At 33.9% G+C, this 24238-nt stretch overlaps 1 protein-coding gene across 4 annotated transcripts in view; it reads right to left on the bottom strand.

Annotated features, from left to right (window-relative positions):
• LOC105219678 (acetylcholine receptor subunit alpha-like) overlaps positions 1 to 24238 on the bottom strand; it is a 41162-nt gene that overhangs the window by 1629 nt on the left and 15295 nt on the right. For 2 of the 4 annotated variants that reach the window (XM_054226160.1, XM_011195975.3), the window contains exons 5-10: positions 20427 to 20607; positions 4154 to 4269; positions 2940 to 3108; positions 2681 to 2817; positions 2462 to 2605; positions 34 to 274 (exon numbers count right to left, since the gene is read on the bottom strand). In XM_054226160.1, coding sequence (XP_054082135.1) covers positions 34 to 274; positions 2462 to 2605; positions 2681 to 2817; positions 2940 to 3108; positions 4154 to 4269; positions 20427 to 20607 — 988 coding nt within the window. Of the gene's footprint in view, positions 1 to 33; positions 275 to 2461; positions 2606 to 2680; positions 2818 to 2939; positions 3109 to 4153; positions 4270 to 8473; positions 8655 to 8740; positions 9092 to 20426; positions 20608 to 24238 lie in introns of those variants that run through there. The other 2 variants (XM_054226162.1, XM_054226159.1) reach the window with 2 other exon arrangements.

The raw sequence follows: 24238 nt of genomic DNA, 5'->3' as shown, positions 1-24238 counted from the left end.
TATTTCCTTGTACTACTTGGTGAACAATACTACCTTTGTGGAATCTTCTAACAGTTTTGTATGTTCTGCTATAAATCGTACACAAAAACAGCTCCGATGTACTTTTACTTGAGTGTTTGTATGTAAAAGACATTCATTTCTTATTATTTGGCCTTTAACCTCAGTAGGACTTTCCATATAAATAGTTGCTGCTAGTAGGTTTTCGGTAACCTGCTGCGTAAGAGGGGGACCACATCCATGAATCTGACAGCTTCCAGTAAATGATGTGGTTCCACTTTATATAAAAATATATGAATAAAAAGAGTTAAATGTTTAATTCAACTAATAGTTAAAATTTTTCGGACTGACAATAATAATAAAATAATTATAATAATTTAAATAATAAAATAGTTGGAAATCCATAAATTAAATACCTATATGAAGACTAGACCAAATGCTGGACCAGTTTCCACTATCCCACTCATAGACTGGTATATACGGTACATAGACAATAACTAGTTCGAAAATTTTAAATTATAGTCTTACAAGACAGCCATGGGAAATAATCCTGATAATCGGAATCAAATATTTGTTGGATTGTCACAGCAATGGTAAGTAAGACTTTTATTTGCATCCATGTATGCAGAATCTTTAATAATTCAACTACAATATTTTGATTAGATACATTCGACAGAATAAACAAATCCTGTTGACTACTGGAAGGTAAAATTTTTATAATCATTCAAGGCTATGTATTTTTCATCAAATATAATTATTTTCTGAGCGTCGGCAGTAATAACCGTGCCTGGTACATCAACAGAAAGTAAATGGATGTTTAGCAAGACTGTATATATGCAAAGAGAATGACGCAGAATGTACATTTATGTATTAACATTGCCCTGTCGCTGCTATTGTTATAGCGGCAGAAAACATTTCCAAAATAATTTTAGGAATGTAGCCGTATTGACAGTCCGGATTTAGATCTGGGTAAGTTTGGGTTACGTAAACCTGACTGTCGACGGAGAGGATACATATTCTTGTAACTGTTGATTTTTGCATTTGTATACTCTTGCAACCTGTTGTACATCTTTTTTAAAAAGTATGTATGGTCCCTTCCCTTAATAGGTATTTTATGTACGGTGCAGAGGTGAGTACATGTTAGTTTTCGCGAACTTATCGTGAAGAGTAAACGAAATTTTAATATTTCCGTTTTAGACGAAAAAGGTAAGGAAGGGCTAAATTCCGGTGTAACCGAATATTTTATACTCGAGAAATTTATTGATGCAATTTTATTGAGATAACCCAATTTGACTCACATATTCGGCATAAAGTGCACTAGAATAACGAAATCAGCATATCATCATGATATATGAGGGCTGAGGTAATTCCTGAACCGATTTCACTAATTTTCACCTCCAAGGTACATTATATCCACAACTATACACTCTCTTAATTTGGCTGAGATATTTCACTTACTAAACTTTTTTTTCGGTAAAAAATTACACATAGAGACTGAGTTCTTAATGTTCGATATCCGGTGCCTTGAAAAGTTATGGTTTGACAATTTTTTCATAACTGATGCCATTCCTCAAATACAGTATTTGTGTAAAGTTTTATTCCGCTATGTTCATTGGTTCTTAACGTATATACATATATAAAGTGAAGGAATCAGATGGAATACAAAATTGTATTATATGGGAAGTAGGCGGGGTAGTGAACAGATTTCACCCATTTTCCATTGGTAATATCAGGATGTCAAAAAAAATATTATGTACCAAATTTCATTGAAGTTGGTCAAGTAGTTTCTGAGATATGGTTTTTGACCCAAAAGTGGGCGACAGATTAAAATAACCGGAGTGCAGTTTTTTATGGTATACTAAAAGGAAATGTGGATAAATGCGTGGACGATGACAACATCCGATGGACGACTCTTGGGGTTTTCGAGAGAAAGGTTTTGCGTAAGATTTATGGTCCTCTGAACATTGGCAACGGCGAATACCGCAGATATTGGAACGATGAGCTGTACGATTTATACGACGACATTGACATAGTTCAGCGAATAAAAAGTCAGCGGCTACGCTGGCTAGGTCATGTTGTGCGAATGGATGAAAACACTCCAGCTCTGAAAGTGTTCGATGCAGTACCCACTGGAGGAAGCCGCGGAAGAGGACGACCTCCACTCCGGAGGAAAGACCAAGTGCAAAGTGACTTCGCTTCACTTGGTGTTCCCAGTTGGCGCCAAAAAGCAAAAAGGAGGAACGAGTGGCGCGCTCTGGTGGATTCGGCTATAATCGCTTAAAGCGGTTTCTACGCAAACTATATATATATATAAAAGGAAATGTGACTAGTTTGCAATAAATTGTTGGTAATTGTCAGTTACTAAACTGTAACCTCTATAGCTTAAAAATCCGATTTTAATAGTGAATAATGTAATGTATGTACTAGTATTTTAATTATCGAATTTTTAACTCAGCATATTCACCTTGTTTCAATGTTGTATTTTGGTCTTTTTATAAATAAGAACTGTGGAAGCAAATTTACGAAAACACTTTTCACCCATGGAGCCATCCGGTGTGTTTGTGGAGATCGAAAGTGAACATTCAGCACAACGACCGTTACACAAATGCTGAAAATTAACAATTAAAGTATTACAACAATATCAGAAATTTTCGGACTAAATAATTACGCTTTTAGTACTTACCTAATTGATACTAATATCATTGCAAATATGAGATATTTTCCCAAAAGTGGTACAACTAGCGAAGTGGGAGGAATAATTTCGACTACCAAGAGAAAAAACACATGCAAGCTGATCAGTATAGAGATAGATAAAGTGACCTAAAAGAAATAGAAAATAATTGTAATATACATATATTTGTGATGGCATTGTAAAAAAAGATACGTTTTTATATTGTTATTTTTTACAAATTATATACATATATTAATGAAAAATACCTTACCTTCTCTCCGCTATCCGAAGGTAAGTAAAAAGTCAATACGGTTAGAAATGAAATACCCATACATGGAATAATTATGTTAACTGTGTAAAACAACGTCTTCCTCCTCATAGTTATATTAAACGTAATATCCAAGTATGGCTCATCGCAGCAGGTGTAGAATTTTTCATTTCTACGAACAAAATGAAATAATTAATAACAAGTAAGGAAGTACTAAGTTCGGGCGTAACCGAACATTTCATACTCTAGCAATTTATTAAGATAATTGTACTAAGATAACACAATTTGCTCCATATATTCGGCATAAAGTAAATAGAATAACGAAAATCATCTTATATAGTATATGCGTGCTGAGGTAATTCCTGAACCGATTTCATTTTCAAAATCACCACCAAGCTACACTACATAAGTATATCCAATACTACACGCTCACTTAATTTCACATAGTAACCGATTTATAAGGTATAAGCCCACCGTATTTTTGAAAACTCTATAATTATATAGATGGGAGCTAGGAGAAGTTATGACCATATTTTAACCATTTTTGGTACGAGACACACTATTAAAAGAAAATTCCCTCTAAATTACATTAAAATTAAAGTTACCCTTAGGTTCTTCATGTTCGATATCAGGGACTTGAAAAGTTATAGTTCGATTTCGACAATTTTTCCATAAGTATTCAAATAGAGTACAGTTTTATCCCGCTATCTTCATTGGTTCCTGATGTATATATTATGAAGTGAACGAATCAGATGGAATTTCAAATTATATTATAAGAGAAGTAGGCGTGGTTGTGAACCGATTTTCATTTTCCGTCAGTAATATCAAGATGTCAGAGAAATATTATGTACTGAATTTCATTGAAATTGGTCGAGTATTTCCACAGGTATGGTTTTTGACCAGAGATATGGTGCATTCGACAGCAACAATAACATAGCAGACGGTTTTGAAAACGACTGGGAGATGGAAAGTTAAGTAACTTACTAAAATGAATTGCATTGGTATGCCAGTTTTTTATTATGGAATCACTTTTCACGAATACTCTCCAGAAATGGGGTCACAATGTATTATTCTCGTATTTTTCATCTGCACTATATGAATTAACTTTAAGTGATTTCCATATATACTATATGTAGAGCTATGTATATACCTCTTCGTACGTAAATTATAAAAATTAGTCAATTTATATAATAGTTTATTATAACACGTTAGCTTACCTTACTGCAGGAACTTCAAGAATGTCCCACTCCACAGACATATAGAACTCCGAAAGATCTACACCGACATCCACAATATTATTGCCTTGCTGTTCATCCATATGTCTCAGGTCAACCTGCATAAAGTTGCAAATAAATTGCTGTATTAACTACATAATACATAATGATAATATATCTTTCTTTATTTATTATTTTCATTATCATAATATTTATCTACTTTCTATTTCTATTTTATTTGAAAGTGTTTGACAGACGGAATTTCTCTTAAAAATATTGCTCGACCAAATACAGAAGAGCACAAATGTAAACATATCATTGAGTAAGTAATTCAGAACTGTCCAAATTTTTATGAACTTTTCGTCGGAAAATAAATAATATAATAGTTATCTTTGATCCTTTGCTTAAAGTTATGCTCGTAGTGGCATCGTAGAAAACCGCAATCAATAAATGGTTTTGCACATAATTTTTATACTTTCGCTACATGTTGTAAACAGTTATAGTTTTGTTCACATAACGGCTGTTTGTAAGTCCTAAAACTAAACAAGTTTTAGGGATCCTGTGCAAGCTGTAACTTGAATAACAATTGAGATACCTTGATAAAACACGTTTCTTGGCACTATAAGAATGTTACATTCGTAGATGGACAAAATCGATCCACTGCCACGCCCACAAAAATGGCGATAACCGAAAACCCATAAAGAGCTATAACTAAGCCATAAATAAAGCTATGAAAGCAAAATTTGGTGCAAAAGATCGCCCTAAGAAGGGGCATATTTGGATGTGTTTTTTGGGGAAAGTGTGCGTGGCTCCGTCCCCTACTAAATTTTGTATACATATATCGTAAACTACTAAGGCTCTATCAAACAAACACTATTGAGTTGTTGTTGAGTTGAGGTACTTCCTTATACAGTCTAAAAACAAAGGAAATCGGATTATAACCACGCCTGCCTCTCATACAAAAGGTTATGTAGAAAACTTCTAAAAAAGCGTTGATTCAGAAAGAAAAAACACCAGAAATTTTAAATTTCATGGTAAAGATGGCAGAGAAGGCCTACACTCAAATTTGTATAAAAATTTTGAAGTGAGCGTGGGTCCGCCCACTCATGGATCACAAACCATATCTTGGAAACTACTAGACCAATTTGAACGAATTTCGATTCGAACCATTTCCTTAGTAACTATTCTTTAAAAAATGGGCCAAATCGATTCAATACAAGAGTTTAGTTTGACCATAGTGATGGTAATCGGGACTCCACAGAATCTTTCTGTGTAATTATGTATAATTTTAATCATGTTTAAATATGTATACTCTCGCAACATGTTGAACAGAGATTATAATAGTTTTGTTCGCATAACGGTTTTTGTAAGTCATAAAATGAAACTAGTTTTAAATACGGTAACGAATGTCAGTCTGTCGGTCCGTCCGTCTGTCCGTGCAACGAATGACTTGATTACAAATTAAGATATCTGGATTAATTTGGTTCGCATGTTCCTTGGCATTGTGCGATGGTTGCTAGTGAAAATGGTTGAAATTGGACATATCGGTTGAGATCATCGGGATCCTCACCTTCGAACTTTCCTTTGATCATCTTGCAGATCACATTGTTCATATTTTTTATCACCAAAAGCGTTCCGTCGCACAGGTTTGGTTTGTTTAAGTTCCGAAGCTTGATTACTAAGGGGCTAATCTTTAGTTGTAATTTGTGCGCTGATAAGCCAGGCACATCAATTGGTGAGTTGATAACATCAATAGATCAATAGATTTGAATGAATGAAGTGTACCAATGATCTCATTGTGAATTATATACATCTCCGTCTTTATAGGACCACAAATTGCTCGCTTACTCAACCATTCATTATTTTTGTGGTTGGGAATACACAAAATTGACATTTTTTATAACAATTTGACCAGACCAGGCAAAATACTAATTTTTGTTCATTTAAATTAAAATACCCAACTTTTATTATGGAATTATTATATACTTAATGTTTAATATAAAAAGTACCTATTTAAATTTCATTTAGCGATATTATGGTATATTAAAACAGCCGGTTTTCGAACTTTCAGAAGTAAAAAAGGTGAATTAACTGATAGCTAAAATTTTTTTACATAATTTTCCATTGAAAATTATTTCTTGATGCTGCAAATCACAAAAAATTTCTTCAACCACTTTTACATTTCGCGTTTTCATTTATATTTATTTTTATACTCTCGCAATATGTCGTACAGCGAGTATTATAGTTTTGTTCACCTAACGGTTGTTACATAAAACTAAAAAGTTAGATATAGAGTGATCAGTGTGACAAGTAGTGTTGAAATTCGCAAGCTACTAAAGCTATTTAACACAAACTTACTCGTCACATTTCTTTTTAGTACTCCATCGCACACCATGTGAAGTCGGATAATAACCACGCCCACCTCCCATACAAAGCTTATGTTGAAAATTACTTAAAGTGCGTTAACTCACTAACGGAAAACTGCACTCAGATTAAAAAAATGGAAAACTACAAGATCAATTTCAACGTAATTTGGTATGTAACATTTCCTTAGCATCCAATGCTATAGTTTTAGATTAATCAGTGAAGATGTCGGAATACAACTTTGCACAAATACTATATCTATAGTTTGGCATAAGCAGTCTAAAAATCGAACCGAAATCGGACGATAACTCTTCAAGTCCCAGATATCGGATATGAGGACCCCAAAGCTTGTGGCTAATGTTTTATTGATTATATTGGTAAATCTTTTAAATATTCTAAAGAAATTCGAAGGAGATGTGATCCTTATAATAGTATGCGTCTCTGACAAAAATGGGCAACATCGGGACAATAGCCCTCATATACGGTTTCCAAACTTCCGGTAGACTTTGAATGTATATATCGGTTAATATGGGAGTGTGTTTGTGAAACTGGTTGAACTTTTTCTTGAATGCGGTTCGCTTATTTAGAACCCTAATACAAATTTCATTTAAAAAATGTATGTTATAATCTCCTTCCTTCTACTTGTGAAAATGATAAAGATAATTTTCACAATGGACTGCATATGATCATATTATAATATTATATTATATGAGGGACCTACTTATACCTAATACAAATAAATATATATGCATTTTTGCTTTAGTTTATATTTCTTGTTCACTTTTATTTATTGAATTTCGGTGAATGTTGAATGAAAGGTTGGTATATTGCCGTTAATATGCATACAGCTAGCAGAGGCGGATTCGATAAGCAGCGGTCAAATACGGACCAAGTTAAGACTGCAAATAACAAGAAATAGAATTGTTCCAATTATACATGAAAATAAGTTTCTCAAACACGCCTCCCTGGTACCTAAACCAACGCTAAAGAAAGGCACATTACAGCGAGTTTGGTTTGCAAATAAATTCTGGGCAGAAGAGTCACAGAATATAGTCGTTAGCGATGAAAAGAAATAAAATTGGGCTCAAATCATTGGCTAAAATATAGGGGAGATTCGCATCAGGAACGACGGTCCTGCTACAAGAGAGTCTTTGGAGGCGGTACCTTGATGGTAAGGGCTGTATTCTGTTACACTGGAAAGACATCTACATATTTTATATCCACTCAATTGAATTCTAGTATGCATGTAGATCTTTTGAACAGTGAGTTGATAGAATTTGCTTGCAATATTTATGGCGATAACTGAACATATCAGCAGGATAACGCTTCCATCCACACGAAGAACTTCTTTAACGACCGGAAAATTACCATATTACTATTGCCAGCATTGAGTTCGAACCTATTCCGACAGAGAATCTCTTGGAAATTCTCTCTGCTCCCGTTTCCCAAAAAGGAAAGCAGTTTGAGACAGTATGCCACCTTAAATTAGCCTTAGACAAGAATGGGCCAATATTGACATAACTACTCTATAGTCATTTGTTAACTCTATACCTAAGCGGTTTAATATAGTTTTAAAATATAAGGACTACTACTATGACTATTAAAATAAAGATGTCTTTCAGTTGAACGCAAAAATATAAAAAGCACAATAAATATTTACTATAAGCATATACATAAATTTTGTTTTATGGTTAAAAAATTTTTAATTTGCTATTTTTTGTTTTTTAGAAAATTTTTTCCAATTTTAAAATATTTGTTTTTTCAAAAGTTCATGCACATATAATTATTTATATATATTTAGTAATATATACGTTGTTTGTTGGGTATCTTCACAGAAGTCTAGTGATATTGATAAACTTTATATGTATTCTACAAATGTTAGTGTTTATAGTGTTTAGACCATAATTATGTTTTTATTATGAATATGTATATACATATGTCTTAAAAGTATAAGAGCACCTTAAAACCATCATAAGTCCAACTTCCTATTTTTAGTATGCACGTCTGAACATCATATGGGAAATGTGCAACATCGATTGAACAAGATGATTTATAGACCACAGGTGGTTGCCACATAACAAGCCCACTATTATGGACAGTTGCTTTTGTTAAAAGGGTGATTTCATAATGACCATCAGCACTGAAAAATATATGCACATATATATTTATATATATAGAGATGTAATTGTACCCTTGTATAAATTTTAGTTTCCTTCTTTACCTAACCTTATATTGTATACAGGATATACATATTCTAATATTATTATATCTAATGTCATACGAATAATAAGAGTGTCAAAATAGTCAATAAATATCAGTGCACAGAAAGTAACACCGTTTTTCTTTAAATATGCTTGTATAGCATACAATTCATGACGCTACAAGAAAGCTAAAGCTAAAATTAAAAACTAATTCGCAACTAAAATAATGTTGAATTAAAGTATATCTCTTAGTACGCTTTTTATTTTTAAATATTTTTAATTCTTCAATATTTAACAATCAAGAATTCAGTAATTGAATACTAAGCAAGGGAAAAGCAGAGATATACGAGTAGCACAAGAATTTTTGCAAACACTCTAAGTAAAAATAAACTCATATCGGTCAAGATACATATATGTATATAAAATTTCGTGTTTCTGATCTTTTTCGTTAGTAAGTGAACGCACTTTAAATTTCATAGTCTATAGTGGAACACAACTAAAATCTCAGATATTTTAATGAAATTCAAAGCAGCTGTGTTTCTTATAGTAGTGTGACTCTATGCTGAAAATGGGCAAAATCAGTTCAATACTTCCTTTAGCCCCCATAATATACTTCATATGCGGATTTTCAAACTTCCGGTAGACTTTATACCGTATATAATAGGTAATATGTGATATATCTTAGCAAAATGAAGTGAGTATATAAAGTTGGATATGATGTAGGTGAGTGGTGAAAATGAATAAAAACGGTCTAGGAATTATCCCAGCCAGTATGTGATTTTCGTTATTCTAGTAGACTTTGCCGAATATATATTATATATATCGAATTGTGTGTTGTCATAATATAATTACATAAATAAATTGCGAGAGTATAAAATGTTCGGTTACACCCGAACTTAGGCTTTCAATACTTGTTCAATTTAATTAATAGTCAAAACTAAATAACTTATTATTATAATATACACATATGTAGATAGAAGAAAGAAATTGTTTTCATCCATGTTTTCACAGAGCATGTTGATGCGTCAGCAATATAGCCTTTTTTTCAAATACAATATTCGGAAATAGTAGGTCTAGTAAAAAATCCGTTATTTTTCGAAGAGATAACTTTAGTTAATTGTATCTAGCGTTATAAAAGTGCGCTCAATGTATGGCTGTCACATGAGTTTTCGCAAAGCTCCAAGGTCCGAATTTCTATCTGCGAAACGCTGCTGAATGGCAACAAAAGCGATACATTAAGGTGGGGGTTATTGTTAATGAAATGTAATTCAGTAACGAAAACGTCATGCGAAATCGGTCATAGTGGCATCGCGATGAGACGGCCCAAACAGTGGCAAAACAAGGATTGCCGGTCAGGTAGGCTTTGTTATCTGATAGGTAGATTTGGTGATAATAATTTACTACTCCCCTACAGACTCGATAGAAACTTTGGCACTTCACCTTACAGTCCATGGGGCTTACTCCATAAGGCGTTACGCAAGTGAAAATACTCGCAAACGCAAAAAAGATACTCTGTAAATGCGACAATCGAATCGTAAATTTCGTTCAACGCATTTGTTTTTCCCCTTCGCCATGAAGGTACTTTGTTATGCGTTTACGAATTTCAAACTCATGCGTTTTACGAAATTTTCGTTCGATATCAAACTGACAAACGCAATGAACAAAAAATGTAAGATAATAAGGTATATTTGTAGCTTTATTCACTAAAATAATGTCTTTAATAGGGAACATTTCAAAAATAGAAACATAAGGTGGAAAACAGAAAATTGACAATTGGAGTTAAAAAGCAAATGTTGTGAAGTTATATATTGACCAGTGTGATCAATAGAAGTGTTGCATTTAAATTATTCTTTTATGTGGTGTTTAAGTGACATTGAAGTCTAATAGTTCTTTTTATGTACTTACTGTAAATAACGCCTTTTTATTATATTAGAGGTTTAAAAGAATTACACGTATGTATGTATTTATAAATAAAGACATACAAATGTATGTACATTCTTTATTAAATAAATAAACTTCAATATTTATGAACTATAATCTAATCATGCTTTTTGCATTTAATACCTATAGCGTTGAGCAATTTTGGCTTCTTTCGCATATTCCAATAAAACACAATACAATTTTAATTATGTATGTATGTAAAATATGACTTTTCATATTGTAATATTGTACATTTTTTATACCCTCGCAACATCTTGTACATAGAGTATAATGATTTTGTTCACGTAACGTTGTTTTTAATACCTAAAACTAAACGAGTTATATGAATGCATATGTATCAAAATGACCAAGATTACGATAAAAGTTGAAATCCGGATATCTGTCTGTCACCTCTTCGATTTTTTAAATGTTCCAACATTAATCTTTTGGTGCTTTATAGAAATTCTGTTTCTATGCCAGAGATTTATTTGCAGAACTTCATTATGTATAATGTATTGTAATAATCACTGGAGATTTTAGTTCCCCACTTGATAAAGAACATGCAACTACAACTGTCGGTACACAAATTGTAGACGTTAGCCATCGAAATTAAATAGTAGTTTAAGAATAAATGCACGATTGATAAATGTATATATGCATTTAAGAATCATTGTAAGAATGCCTTTCTTTCGGTTACACCCGAACTTTGGCTTTCCTTACGTGTTTGACTTTTCTGTTTTTGAATTTGTTTACATTCTCATTTTTTTCTGGCAGTAATGTAAATTTTTTTGAAAATATTTGAACGAAAATACATTTCAACATTTTCTACAATTCGAAAGTTTTCAAGAGTACCGATTTACCTTCGCAAGGCAATTGGCTTTCGTAACGCATTTCTATTCGTAACGCCTTACAGAGTAACCCCCCAGACCAGCACCAAGTGATTATTACCTGTAAAATTCGCCTCAAGAGAAACTTTAAAAAATAAAAATAGTCCCTCCCAGTTTTAGCCAATAGCAACGAGAGCTTTTTTAAGAGTTATCTTCAAAATCTCAACAAGTTATTAAAAAAACTGTGCATATTTAACATAAATCGGATCATTCGATTTGGAGGCTTTGCTACAGGTAGTTTGGCACTAAATACGATAGGTCTCTTGGCCGAAGACAAGTTTGGGTACAGAGTAGTGTGTTTGGACTTCCCTTTTTTTGAGTCAATCAAAAATAACCATCACTTGCATGAGCCTTGCATAATTGCAAGCCTTGTTTAGCCTAATCTAATATAAGTCTCATATACGTCACACAATATCTATGTGGAAACCGCGATTTATGATGATTTCTCACAGAAAATCCAAAATAGTCTATATATGTTGAAATTGAAATTTCGACGCTGAGATTTAAAAATTGATTCTCCACACACATAACAAAAACGTCAGAACATTATATACGAAAACCTATAAAATAAAGTTATGAGACCAAAATTTGATAATGAGGATCACATTAGGATGAGCATATTTGTATGGAATTTTTTTGGGAAGGTGGGCGCGGCTCCGCCCACATACACAGGTTATGTTGAGAACTACTAAAAGTGCTTTAATTCAGTAAGGAAAACTCCAGAAACCCTCAATTTTATGATAACGGTGATACAGAAGAGCTGCACTAATATTGGTATAAAAAACTTGAAAATGGGCGTGACGCCGGTTCATACAATTTTCAATGGTATTCTAATGGTATATTTAAAAAAAATCGGTTAACAACCATATACTACAATTTTTAAATCAATCTGATTCGTTCACTTTACAATATATAAATTAAGCACCAGTTAAGATATCGGAACAAAACTATGCACAAATACTCAATTTCTAGTGTGGCATAGCCCGTTTAATCATCGAAATCGGACTATAACAATGCCCCAGATATCGAACATGAGGACCTCAGAGCTTGTGGTTAATTTTGTATCGAAAATATCGGTAAATCTCTTAGATATTTTAAACAAATTTAAAGAAGATGTGTTTCTCATATACTAATTTTCACACTTCCGATGGACTTTATATCGTATATATCGGTTAATATGTGAGATACCTAATACATGCATATACATGCATATCTCAACAGAGATACTTATAACCCCGCGTGAAATCACAAATAAATATGTTATGCACAGAAACGCTAAATTAAAATGTGTTTGAATATATATTTTGTGATTTGCATCTTCGATGGCTTAATTCTCCATTGACAATTATCAAAATGTTTAATAATTCACAATTAACACCTAATAGTTCACTTTATTGATTATTAACTGTTCAAAATCGCATTTTCTTTACCATAAAATATTAACTACAATTTACTCGTATTATACCAAATTCAAATCTTCATAAATGTGTTTTTATTTGTATTCCAAAAAATTTATATTTTGTCCGATCGGGAAACAAACTGTTATAAAAAACAAGTAAGGAAGGGCTAAGTTCGGGTGTGACCGAACATTTTATACTCTCGCAATTTATTTATTTAACTTTATTTATATTATATAATACACATTTTTTTTTTTTCAATATTTGTTTATTTATTGAATCTGCCCTTTGGAGCCTAACAATAAGTTATTAAATCTTAATTCTAATTAAAACTAGACAAGCTCAACCAAGTGATTGAGTTGTTTTGGTGATACGTTGCTCATCAGTGTGCTGGCATATCTCTTCTTTTTAGACGTGATTGGTTGCAAGAATGTACTAAAGCGTTAGCCAATGGGTTTGGGTGATCTCGGAGTTTGGATAAATATTTGTGTCTGCTGTTCTCTACTTCTTTCTTTACCATGAGAATACCAAGATCTTTATGGATATTTTCATTACGCATGTACCATGGTGAGCACGTGATTGTTCTAATCATTTTTGATTGAAATCTCTGAATTATATCGATATTGGTTGCACAGGTCGTACCCCACAGTTGAATGCCGTACATCCAAATCGGTTTTATTATCGCGTTATATAACAGAACTTTGTTGTCTAGGCTAAGTTTCGATTTTTTGTTTAGAAGCCAATTTAAATTTGCAGCTCTTATCTTCATGCAGCGTATTTTGCTCGATATGTGTTTTCTCCACGTGAGCCTTCTATCTAAGTGAATACCAAGATATGTTACTTCAGTCGCTTGGGGCACTAAAATATTGTTCATTTTAACTGCCGGGCACGTTTTTGGTCTTAGGGAAAATGTAACATGCTTGCACTTTTGTTCGTTTACATTTATACGCCAGTTGGTTAGCCATTCTTCGACAAAAATCAAATGATCTTCTAATACTCTTGATGCTATAATTGGGCATTTGTTTCGGCTCACTAAAGCTGTGTCATCCGCAAAAGTTGATGTCAAAACATTACTAGCTGTTGGAAGGTCAGCTGTATATATTATGTATAGAGTTGGCCCTAAAACACTGCCCTGAGGTACACCAGCTCTTATTGGTCGTTTTTCAGATATGAAGTCTCCTACTTTGACAGTAAACTTTCTATTTTTTAAATAAGACTCCAAGGTTTTATGCATTTCGAGAGGTAAGCTTTTTTTAATCTTATATAAAAGCCCGTCATGCCACACTTTATCGAACGCCTGAGCCACATCTAGAAATATAGCAGAACAGTACTCTCTATACTCGAACGCCCTTCTGATTTCGTTAGTAATTCTATGTACTTGTTCTACAGTGCTATGTTTTGCACGAAAACCGAATTGGTGCGTTGGTATTACATTATTTTCATGGAGGAAAGGAGACATCTTTGATAGTAACACTTTTTCAAATATTTTAGAAAGACAGGGTAGAAGACTGATTGGTCTGTATGAAGACGGCTGTGTCAAGTCTTTACCTGGTTTCTCTATCATGATTATCTGCGACTTTTTTCATGAAATTGGGTAGTACCCGAAACTGAAAAATAGCGTTAAAGAGCAAGGAGAGCACTGTTAAAGCAATATTTGGTAACTCAATTAGCATTTTTGGAGTAATTTTATCGTGTCCTGCCGACTGTTTTGGATTCAGCTCTTTTATGATTTTAATAATTTCAGAAGATGACGTTTGAATAGACCCAAGCGACTCGTTAGCGCTATTGGAGATGATTGGCAGCTTAAAGCTGTTCTTTGGGCAATTTGGTTGAAATACCTTTTCTAGGTGATTTGCAAAACAATTTGCCTTATCCTCGTCGCTTCGTGCCCAGTTTCCACCCAAGCCTCTTATAGGCAAATTGGAGTCGACTGGAGGCTTCATTGACTTTTGGGCTTTCCAAAGAGAATTTCGTTTGTTTGAGTTTGGACACAGTTTCTTTATATAATTGTGAGTGTGGTATTCTTCCTCACGTTTAAGCGCTGTTTTTAATTTCACTGGTCTACATCAAAATTACCTTCTACATGAAAATATACTATATTGATTGTATTCCACTCGTTGAACATAAATATACAAGTTAAAATTCATAATTAGCTCTTATTGTGCATTTATGCCTTATAAATATAAATGTGTTAATAGTGCAGACAATTTTTGCTACATTTGTGGTAAGGTGACCCTTACTAACCAAAGATGCTCTATAACACAACGTTTAGAAACTGCTTACTTCCATTATTTTGGAATTAAAATTAAAAACCAAGACAGATTTTAGTTGCACAACTTGCTCCACAAATCTGATTAAGTGGCTAAACAAAAAGAAACGTTCATTGCCTTTTGGTGTACCATTGATGTGGAGGGAACCTACCAATCATGCGAATGACTGTTACTTTTGCTTGACTCCACCCATCCAGCACGGTATATCACGAAAAAAGAAACGAAGCGTAGTATACCCTGACGTAACCTCTGTATCGCGACCTGTACTACATGGAATCGATTTACCTGTTCCTCGAACTCCCGAAGAATACCAGCCAGATTCTGAAGAAGCAATTGATTCAATGGAAGTTGACTACAATGAGCCTACAACCTCACAATCGCCACAGTTTGTGGGTGACAATATTTTTGGTGACGAACTTCATAGAATTTCGCAAGATGAACTCAGCGACCTTATACGAGATTTAAATTTGCCAAAAGATAAAGTGGAATTGCAAGGATCGAGACTTAAGCAATGGAATTTGCTTCAACCGGATGTCAAAATCAGTAACACACAACCATCGATTCCGTTATGCCACGCTGTGCATACTAAAGAAACATACGAAAATATGAAATTAATTTTCGATGCCTTTTTTTATTTTTTCTCTTCTAACTGCGGTGATGTAAGTGACGAACGTGGTGAACGATTCCACCAAGATATCTCGACAATGGAAAAGAGATACCAATGTTAGCGGACTACTGCTGAAATTTGAAAAGAGATACCCCTAACAGTGATTACAAAAGACAGCCAAAAAAGAAGAGAAAATCTTAATCAAATACGTTATTTTTTTTATTGTAATATTTCCAATTTTATATAAGTGAAAAGAAAAAAATAATAGTAAATAATTATTATAGTTTTTTTTCATAAAATGTTTTGTACTTTAACGTGTTACTAAAAGCCAAATTTTGTATATTAGGTATATTTCCAAAATTAGAGCTAATTCAAAAAACATATTCTTGTTTTCCTATTCAGTAACCTCAAAGCAATATAAAAATAAAGTATTCAATTAAAGGCACACAAAAAGTTACATTTTGTAGACCAGTGTTTTCGTACAGCATATTTTAGTTGAAGCTGAGTAGAAGGGGAGCGATTTAACTGCCATTCACGTCTAGCTCGCCTTTTTTCATTTACAAGCTTTTCTATTTCATTATTAGTGATTTTTCTTCGGCTAATTGGTTTATTATTTCTGTTTGGTGGTGCTATGACAGCTGCATTTGATATTACATCATTAAATTCTCGTATGCTTTCATCAATATCTCTTTCTGTATCTATTTTTAAATCAATATTAATGTGGCTACTCACATATTTTTTATATTTTAACCAGTTCGTTTTGTGAGATGTCAGACCCACTTTTGACTCAACGAATATGGGTTGTTCACACAACTTTATTAGTACAGGTGAATGGTCAGAAGATAAGTCTGTACATGTATCAACTGTCACAAGCGATCTATCTATATTTTTGGTTACAGCGAAATCAATTAAATCTGGTAGTTTGTTGAGATCACTGGGCCAGTATGTGGGCTTGCCAGGAGATATTATATCAATGTTATTGTGGTTCATAATGGTTTGGTACAGCTGGCGTCCTTTCGGATTAATAAGACGTGAACCCCAGTACATGTGTTTTGCATTATAATCTCCACCTGCTAGAAATCTATGACCTAGCGTTCCAAAAAAGTCTTTAAATTCGCTATCTGTAATTTTAAAACGAGGTGGGCAGTATGTAGCCGTTAGATTTAAATCAGAATTCCGATTTTTTAAGGATATTGTTGTAGCTTGTAACTGGGCTGTAGCATGAGATTCCCGAGCATAGTGGTTTAACCTATTTCTAACCAACACTGCCGTTCCACCGTGTGCTTTTCCATCCGGGTGATTTGTAACATACAGTCTAAATCCCGGTATTTTAAAATTGTTTTTGTTTGTCAGATGAGGCTCTGATATTAGCATTACATCTATATTTTTTTCAGACAGAAATTTAATAATCTCTAATTTATGTTGGTTAACACCGTTAGCATTCCATATACAGATATTTAGTACGCTCTTTTTTTACTTAATAAAGTTTGCAGCATTTGGTTTTGCGATTTTATTAAATCTTGTATCATATTTTGCATAGTAGACATAAATTGTGTCATACATTGCGTTAGATTTATAATCATGGTTTCAATACCACCATTTGGTGGATTTTGTGGTAGTTGCATTTGTACAGTGTTGCATTTTACAACATTGGCATAGCTCCCTTGTACATCAATTTTTTTAAGTATACCGGGTTTAGGAATATGGTCTGTGATGTCTATGATTTAATTATGGGGAGTATGTAGCATTTGGTTACGTCGTGCTTGAATTCCCTGTGATAACTTCGATTTCAAATCTTTATAAACATGACAACCCCTGTAATTGGCAGTGTGACTTCCTCCACAATTGCTGCATTTTTTGTTTAAATCCTCTTTCTTAAGGATACATTTTGAAGTGGGATGTAAATCACCACATACCACACAAACACTGCGTAGAGTGCAATATGATTTGGTATGCCCATACTCTTGGCAGTTGGTGCATTGTACCGGACCGTTTCTTTTATGTGGTTCTTCTACGGTTACTCTACGGTGCAGCAAATATTTTAAATTATATATTGGATGCACTTCGTTCTTTTTAAGCTGGTTAGAATTCGGCATCAATTCAATTCTAAACATAGGTTGCGGTACTTTATTTCTATTAAAGATGTTTACGACAGTTTTAACTTCAAAGCCACATTCTTCAAGAGCTTCTTTGATTTCACTAGAGTCTACTGAAGACTCTATACCTTTAATTACTACAGCTAGGCCCTTTGAGCTCTTCAGCTGATAGAAGTAATAATTTTTGTTTTTATCTGACAAAAACTTTACAACATCCATAAAACTTTTCCCAGTGTAAGTCTGTATTTTCGTTTCATCTATGTTGCCTTATTTTAAAGGCACTATGTGAAAGTTTTTTGTACCTACAATTTCGCTTAATTTAGCAACAAGAGTATTTGAGCTACGCTCGCGCAAATATATTGGGGGCGGTTCGGCATAAGCGACTGTGGTGGTACCCTTCGCATTATCATCAGAACCATTGCTTAGTAAGGCAAATCTGTTGCCATTGAAAATTTCAGGCTTATTCTTGATTGGCGTACCGCCTTGAAACTTTTTAGGATTGACCGCTGACCTCACAGGACTTAATTTCCTTTTAATATTGACGTAGCGGTCAATGCCAATCTGTACAGATGGACCCTTTTTGATTTGTACATTCTCACCTTGCGTTATGCTTTTCTTCGCTGTTTGCTCGCTTGCAGGTACCTGCTTTGGTGCGTTCATGTTTGTTGCTGGCCGTTGTTAACTGTCATTCTCTGCTGCTTTTGTTGTTTCTAAGCTCTGCTTCGGGTGCTGCTCAGTTGATCGCTGTGATGACTCATCCTTCTCGCCTTTGCCTTGTTTGTTGGTAGGAGCTGGTTTAGCAGGCTCGACAAAGCTACAGTAGGCATTTAAAGAATGCCTACGGCCTTGTTGGTGAGGCTGCGCAGCGCTCATGTTATTGTTTATTTTGCTCACTTATAGTTTGTTATTTATTATTTGTTTATTGTTTGCACACTTTTATTTTTGTGTTTTTTTTTTTTTGTTTTGCTTGACACTTTCGGCGTTATTGGCTAAAGCTTAGCTTAATGCACTTTATAAATTGTTTTGTATGTTGTGTATTTTCTTTTTGCTTTAGATAATTATCACGGAGCGCATCAAAAACATGTCCGTATAGGTTGAAAGCTCTTCACACATCAATTTGACGCACATATTCGTCATATATATTGTATAAAGTCCATTGAAAGTTGGAAACCCTAATATTAGGTTAGAAGCACCGAGGTCCTCATGTTCGATATATGGGGCCTCAAAAACCTATGGTCCGATTTCGGCGATTTTTAGAATGGGGCTGCCACACTATAAACATAGAATTTGAGCAAAGTTCTGCACCGACATCTTCACTTGTGCTTACTTTATATATTGTAAAGTAAACGATTCAGATCGTCTTCAAAGATCTGGTATATAGGAAGTAGGCGTGGTTGTGAAGCGATTACAAACCAAGTTTCATTGAAATCGGTCGAGTAGTTTCTGAGATATGGTTTTTGACCCATAAGTGGGCGACGCCACGCCCATTTTCCATTTTGTAAAAAAATCTGAGTGCAGCTTCTATCTGCCATTTCTTATGTGAAATTTAGTGTTTCTAATGTTTTTCGTTAGTGAGTTAACCCACATTTAGTAATTTTCAACCTAACCTTTGTATGGGAGGTGAGCGTGGTTATTATCCGAATTCTTTCATTTTTGGACTGTATTAAGAAGATTAAAAAAACGACTGCAGAAAGTTTGGTTTATATAGCCATATTGGTTTGCGAGATATGTACAAAACCTATTTGGGGGCGGGGCCACGCCCACTTCCCCAAAAGAATTACATCCAAATATGCCCCTTAATAGTGCGATCCTTCATACCAAATTTTATTTCCGTAGCTTTATTTATGGCTTAGTTATGACACTTTATGTGTTTTCGGTTTTCACCATTTTATGGGCGTGGCAGTGGTCCGATTTTGCTTATTTTCGAAAGCAACCTTCCTATGGTGCCAAGAAATAAGTGTGCCAAGTTTCATCAAGATATCTTAATTTTTACTCAAGTTACAGCTTGCACAGACGGACGGACGGACAGACAGACATTCGGATTTGAACTCCACTCTTCACCCTGATATCTTTGGTATATATAACCCTATATCTAACTCGTTTAGTTTTGGGTGTTACAAACAACCGTTATGTGAACAAAACTATAATACTATCTTTAGCAACTTTGCTGCGAGAGTATAAATATTGAAATAATTCTGACCAGCTTATATATACTAAAATAATATTTTTATATAGAAAATATTGACATTATAAACTACAAATGTACATATATCCAAAAGGGTACGATTATGCATTAAACACCTAAAACCCCGATTACAAATGTTTTCATAACATAGTATTTTTATTTATTCGCATTTCTAATATCGTGTCATAGTTATGTTATTTTATTCGCAAAGTTGTGTTTACATCAAGTTCGAGTTATATTGCATATTATAATGCAAATAAAAAGGCGGCATATTCAAAATTTATGTACAGTACTAACTTTCCTAATTTTATGCAAGTCTTATATTAAATAATATATTAAATTAACATACCTTGAACCCGTCATATGTCCAACTGCCAAATTTGAGAACACATGTTTGTTCGTCAAAAGGAAAATATTCTACATCTATTTCACAGGACGATTTGTAAATTGCTGGGGGTTTCCATTCGACTAATCCTTCTGAATAAATTGTTGCTTTTGTTGCAAGTGTCACTTCGAAGTTACCATCAGCACTGTGGTTATGATCAGCAAATATATTCATTTATTGTATATAAAATACATTTATCTGTTGTGTCATTAAATACTGTCTGTAGATGTTTATGTATATGGGCAAATTTGTTGGTGTAATTTCAAATTTTAAAGCTCTTATTTTATATGTTCATGTGAACTGATCAAGTATTTTCTTTGATACTTTCATTTACGTATTATACAGGCATGCTTATATTATACAAAAAGTTTCACTGACATGTTTATTATAAAACTGAATTTCAATCGTTTGTATTTCTTTTCATACAAATCATTATTTTTAACTTTTTCCACAACAAAAAGTTATTAGTTGCGTTAGAAATGAAAAAAATTTGATAACAAAGAAATGTGAAGGACTTAAATGTTGGTGGAATTGATCTTAAATACTGCCACAAATTGCAGGAATTTAAGGAGTGTAAAATTATTGAAATCAAGTATGGAAGCGTTAAGTTCGGGAGTAACCGAACATTTTATACTCTCTCAAGTTATTTATTTATTGTTATTAAACTAATTCATAATTCGACCCATATATTCGGTATAAAGTCCATTATTATTAGATATATGGGGGCTACAGGAAGTATTTACTCGATTTTGTCCAATTTTGGCGCAGAGGCACACTGGTAGAACGATCTCGTTTGAATTTTCGGTAAAAAAATTATGTCACAAGTAGTGAGGTCCTCATGTTCGGTATCTGGAGCCTAGAAATGTTATAGTCCGATTTCGGTGATTTTTAAATGGGTGATGTCACACTAGAAATGCATGTCTTCACCGATATATGGGCCGATTGTGGTCTAAGGAAAGTAGGCGTGAACCGATTCTGCCTTGTGCAAACTGTGCTATTGGGATGCCAAGGAAATGTTACGAACCGAATTTAGTTGAAATTGGTCAAGCGGTTTCTTAGATATGGTTTTCGACCCAAAAGTGAACGGAGTCACACCCATGTCAATTCTTTTATAGAAATTTTAGCATAGCACATATGTACCATCTATTATGAAATTTAAGGTTTCCTTTTGGTTTTCCCTTCTCCTAATTTTTAGTAGTTTTCAACATAACCTTTGTATGGGAGGTAAGCCTGGTTATAGCTTTAGTAGTTTACGAGATATGTAGAAAAAACTTAGTAGGGGCGGGGCCACGCCCACTTTCCCAAAAAATTACAGCAATATATGCCCCTTCCGATCCTTTGTAACAATGTTTACTATTATAACTGTAATTATGGCTTAGTTATGGCTCTTTATATAATATAATTTCGGTGTTGGGGGCTTGGCAATAGGCCGATTTCTCCCATTTGTAATACCAAGGAACACGTGTACCAAATTTCATCACGATATCCGACATTTCAAACAGACATCCGGATTTCAAACTCCACTCGTCATCCTAATCATTTATATACGTACACTCACTCACATAAGTATACATACGGTAACGATTTTGGCCACATTTTAAAACAAATTAATAAAAACGTAGATTTGTTTTCAGAGTTTGTACAAAAGAATTTATTAAAAGAAAAAAGTTAAAACGCATAATAAATTAGTTTGAACAAATTGAAAACAAAACTTCGTTTTTATTAATTTGTTTTAAAATATCGAAATCGTTACCGTATGTATATTTATGTGAGTATGTGTATGTATATATAACCCCATGTCTAACTCGTTTAGCTCTATGTGACACAAACAACCGTTATGTGAACAAAAATATTATACTCTGTGCAACATGTTGCGAGAGTAGAAAAACATGTAGTAGTAATATCGAACATTGTTATCGTTTCAATAATATATAAAGCATAAAATCCAATAGATTAACGAAAATTACCGTATATAGTATATGAGGGCTGAAGTAATTCCTCAACCGATTTCACTCATATTAACCGATTTATAATGTATAAAGCCCACCGTATGTTTGAAAACTTATAATTAGGTATATGGAAGCTAGGGAAAGTTATGACCCGATTTTAACCATTTTTAGTACAGAGACACATTGTTAGAAGAAAAAGATTCTCTCTGAATTGCATTAAAATAATTAAATCGATAAACCTCTCAGTATCGATATTTCCTGTAAAAACCTTAGGCACTGAGTTCTTCATGTCCGATATCCGGCTTTGAAAAGTTATGATCCGATTTCGACAATGTTTCCACAAGTGATGTCACTCCTTAAATACAGTATTTGTGTAAAGTTTTATTCCGCTATCTTCATTGGTTCATAATGTATATATATAAAGTGAAGGAATCAGGTGAAATTCAAAATTGTATAATATTATATAAGAAGTAGCCGTGTTTGTGAACCGATTTCGCCCATTTTACATCGGCAATATCAAGATTTCAAAGAATTAGTATGAACCAAATTTAATTAAAATTGGTCGAGTAGTTCCAGATAAATGGGTTTTGGGGTTTTGACCCAAAAGTGGGCGACGCCACGCCCATTTTCCATTTTTTTAAAATCTGAGTACAGCTTTTTTCTGCCAGTTTTTCTGTAAAATTTTATGTTTCTGACGTTTTTCTTTAGTGAGTTAACGAACTTTTAGTATTTTTCAACATAACCTTTGAAAAGAAAATGTGATTAGTAAGGTGTGTAGCTCAAGTAATTTATGAGATATACACAGAAACCATAATATGGGCGCGGCCACGCCCACTTTCTCAAAAGTTTCTGTATGGCCTTGACAAACGCGATCATAAAGCCAATTTGGATTTATGGTATTTAACTGTGGAGTACGACCTGTGCAACTAATGTAGATTTAATACTGAGGTTCCAATCAAATATGCTTAGATCACTGCACTCATATTTAGTTATGTTTCACTTAGTTTCATTATTACATTCTGTTTCATGCTCGAAATATTTATATCAAAACAAATTTAAAATCACTATATTAATTATATTAGTGCAGCGTTAAGGTACTATGCCAATAGTCAAAATTTTTATTATCAAATGATATAATGCTAATCACTTAATTATATTGGAACATCCTATATTCAGATACATATGTGCAATACAAACTCAATATATATATATATATATATTTGGCGTAGGAACCGCTTTAAGCGATTATAGCCGAATCCACCAGAGCGCGCCACTCATTCCTCCTTTTTGCTTTTTGGCGCCAATTGGAAACACCAAGTGAAGCCAGGTCACTTTGCACTTGGTCTTTCCACCGGAGTGGAGGTCGTCCTCTTCCGCGGCTTCCTCCAGCGGGTACTGCATCGAATACTTTCAGAGCTGGAGTGTTTTCTTCCATCCGTACAACATGACCTAGCCAGCGTAGCCGCTGTCTTTTTATTCGCTGAACTATGTCAATGTCGTCGTATAAATCGTACAGCTCATCGTTCCATCGCCTGCGGTATTCGCCGTTGCCAATGTTTAGAGGACCAAAAATCTTGCGCAAAACCTTTCTCTCGAAAACCCCAAGAGTCGTCTCATCGGATGTTGTCATCGTCCACGCTTCAGCGCCATACATCAGGACGGGAATAATGAGCGACTTATAGAGTTTGATTTTGGTTCGTCGAGAGAGGACTTTACTTTTCAATTGCCTACTCAGTCCAAAGTAGCACCTGTTGGCAAGAGTGATTCTGCGTTGGATTTCAAGGCTGACATTGTTGGTGTTGTTAATGCTGGTTCCCAGATAAACGA

Source organism: Zeugodacus cucurbitae, chromosome 2 (assembly GCF_028554725.1).
Source record: "Zeugodacus cucurbitae isolate PBARC_wt_2022May chromosome 2, idZeuCucr1.2, whole genome shotgun sequence".
Taxonomy (NCBI): Eukaryota; Metazoa; Arthropoda; class Insecta; order Diptera; family Tephritidae; genus Zeugodacus; species Zeugodacus cucurbitae.
Note: the sequence above shows the minus strand (reverse complement) of the source record. Positions and strands in the feature narration are given on the sequence as shown.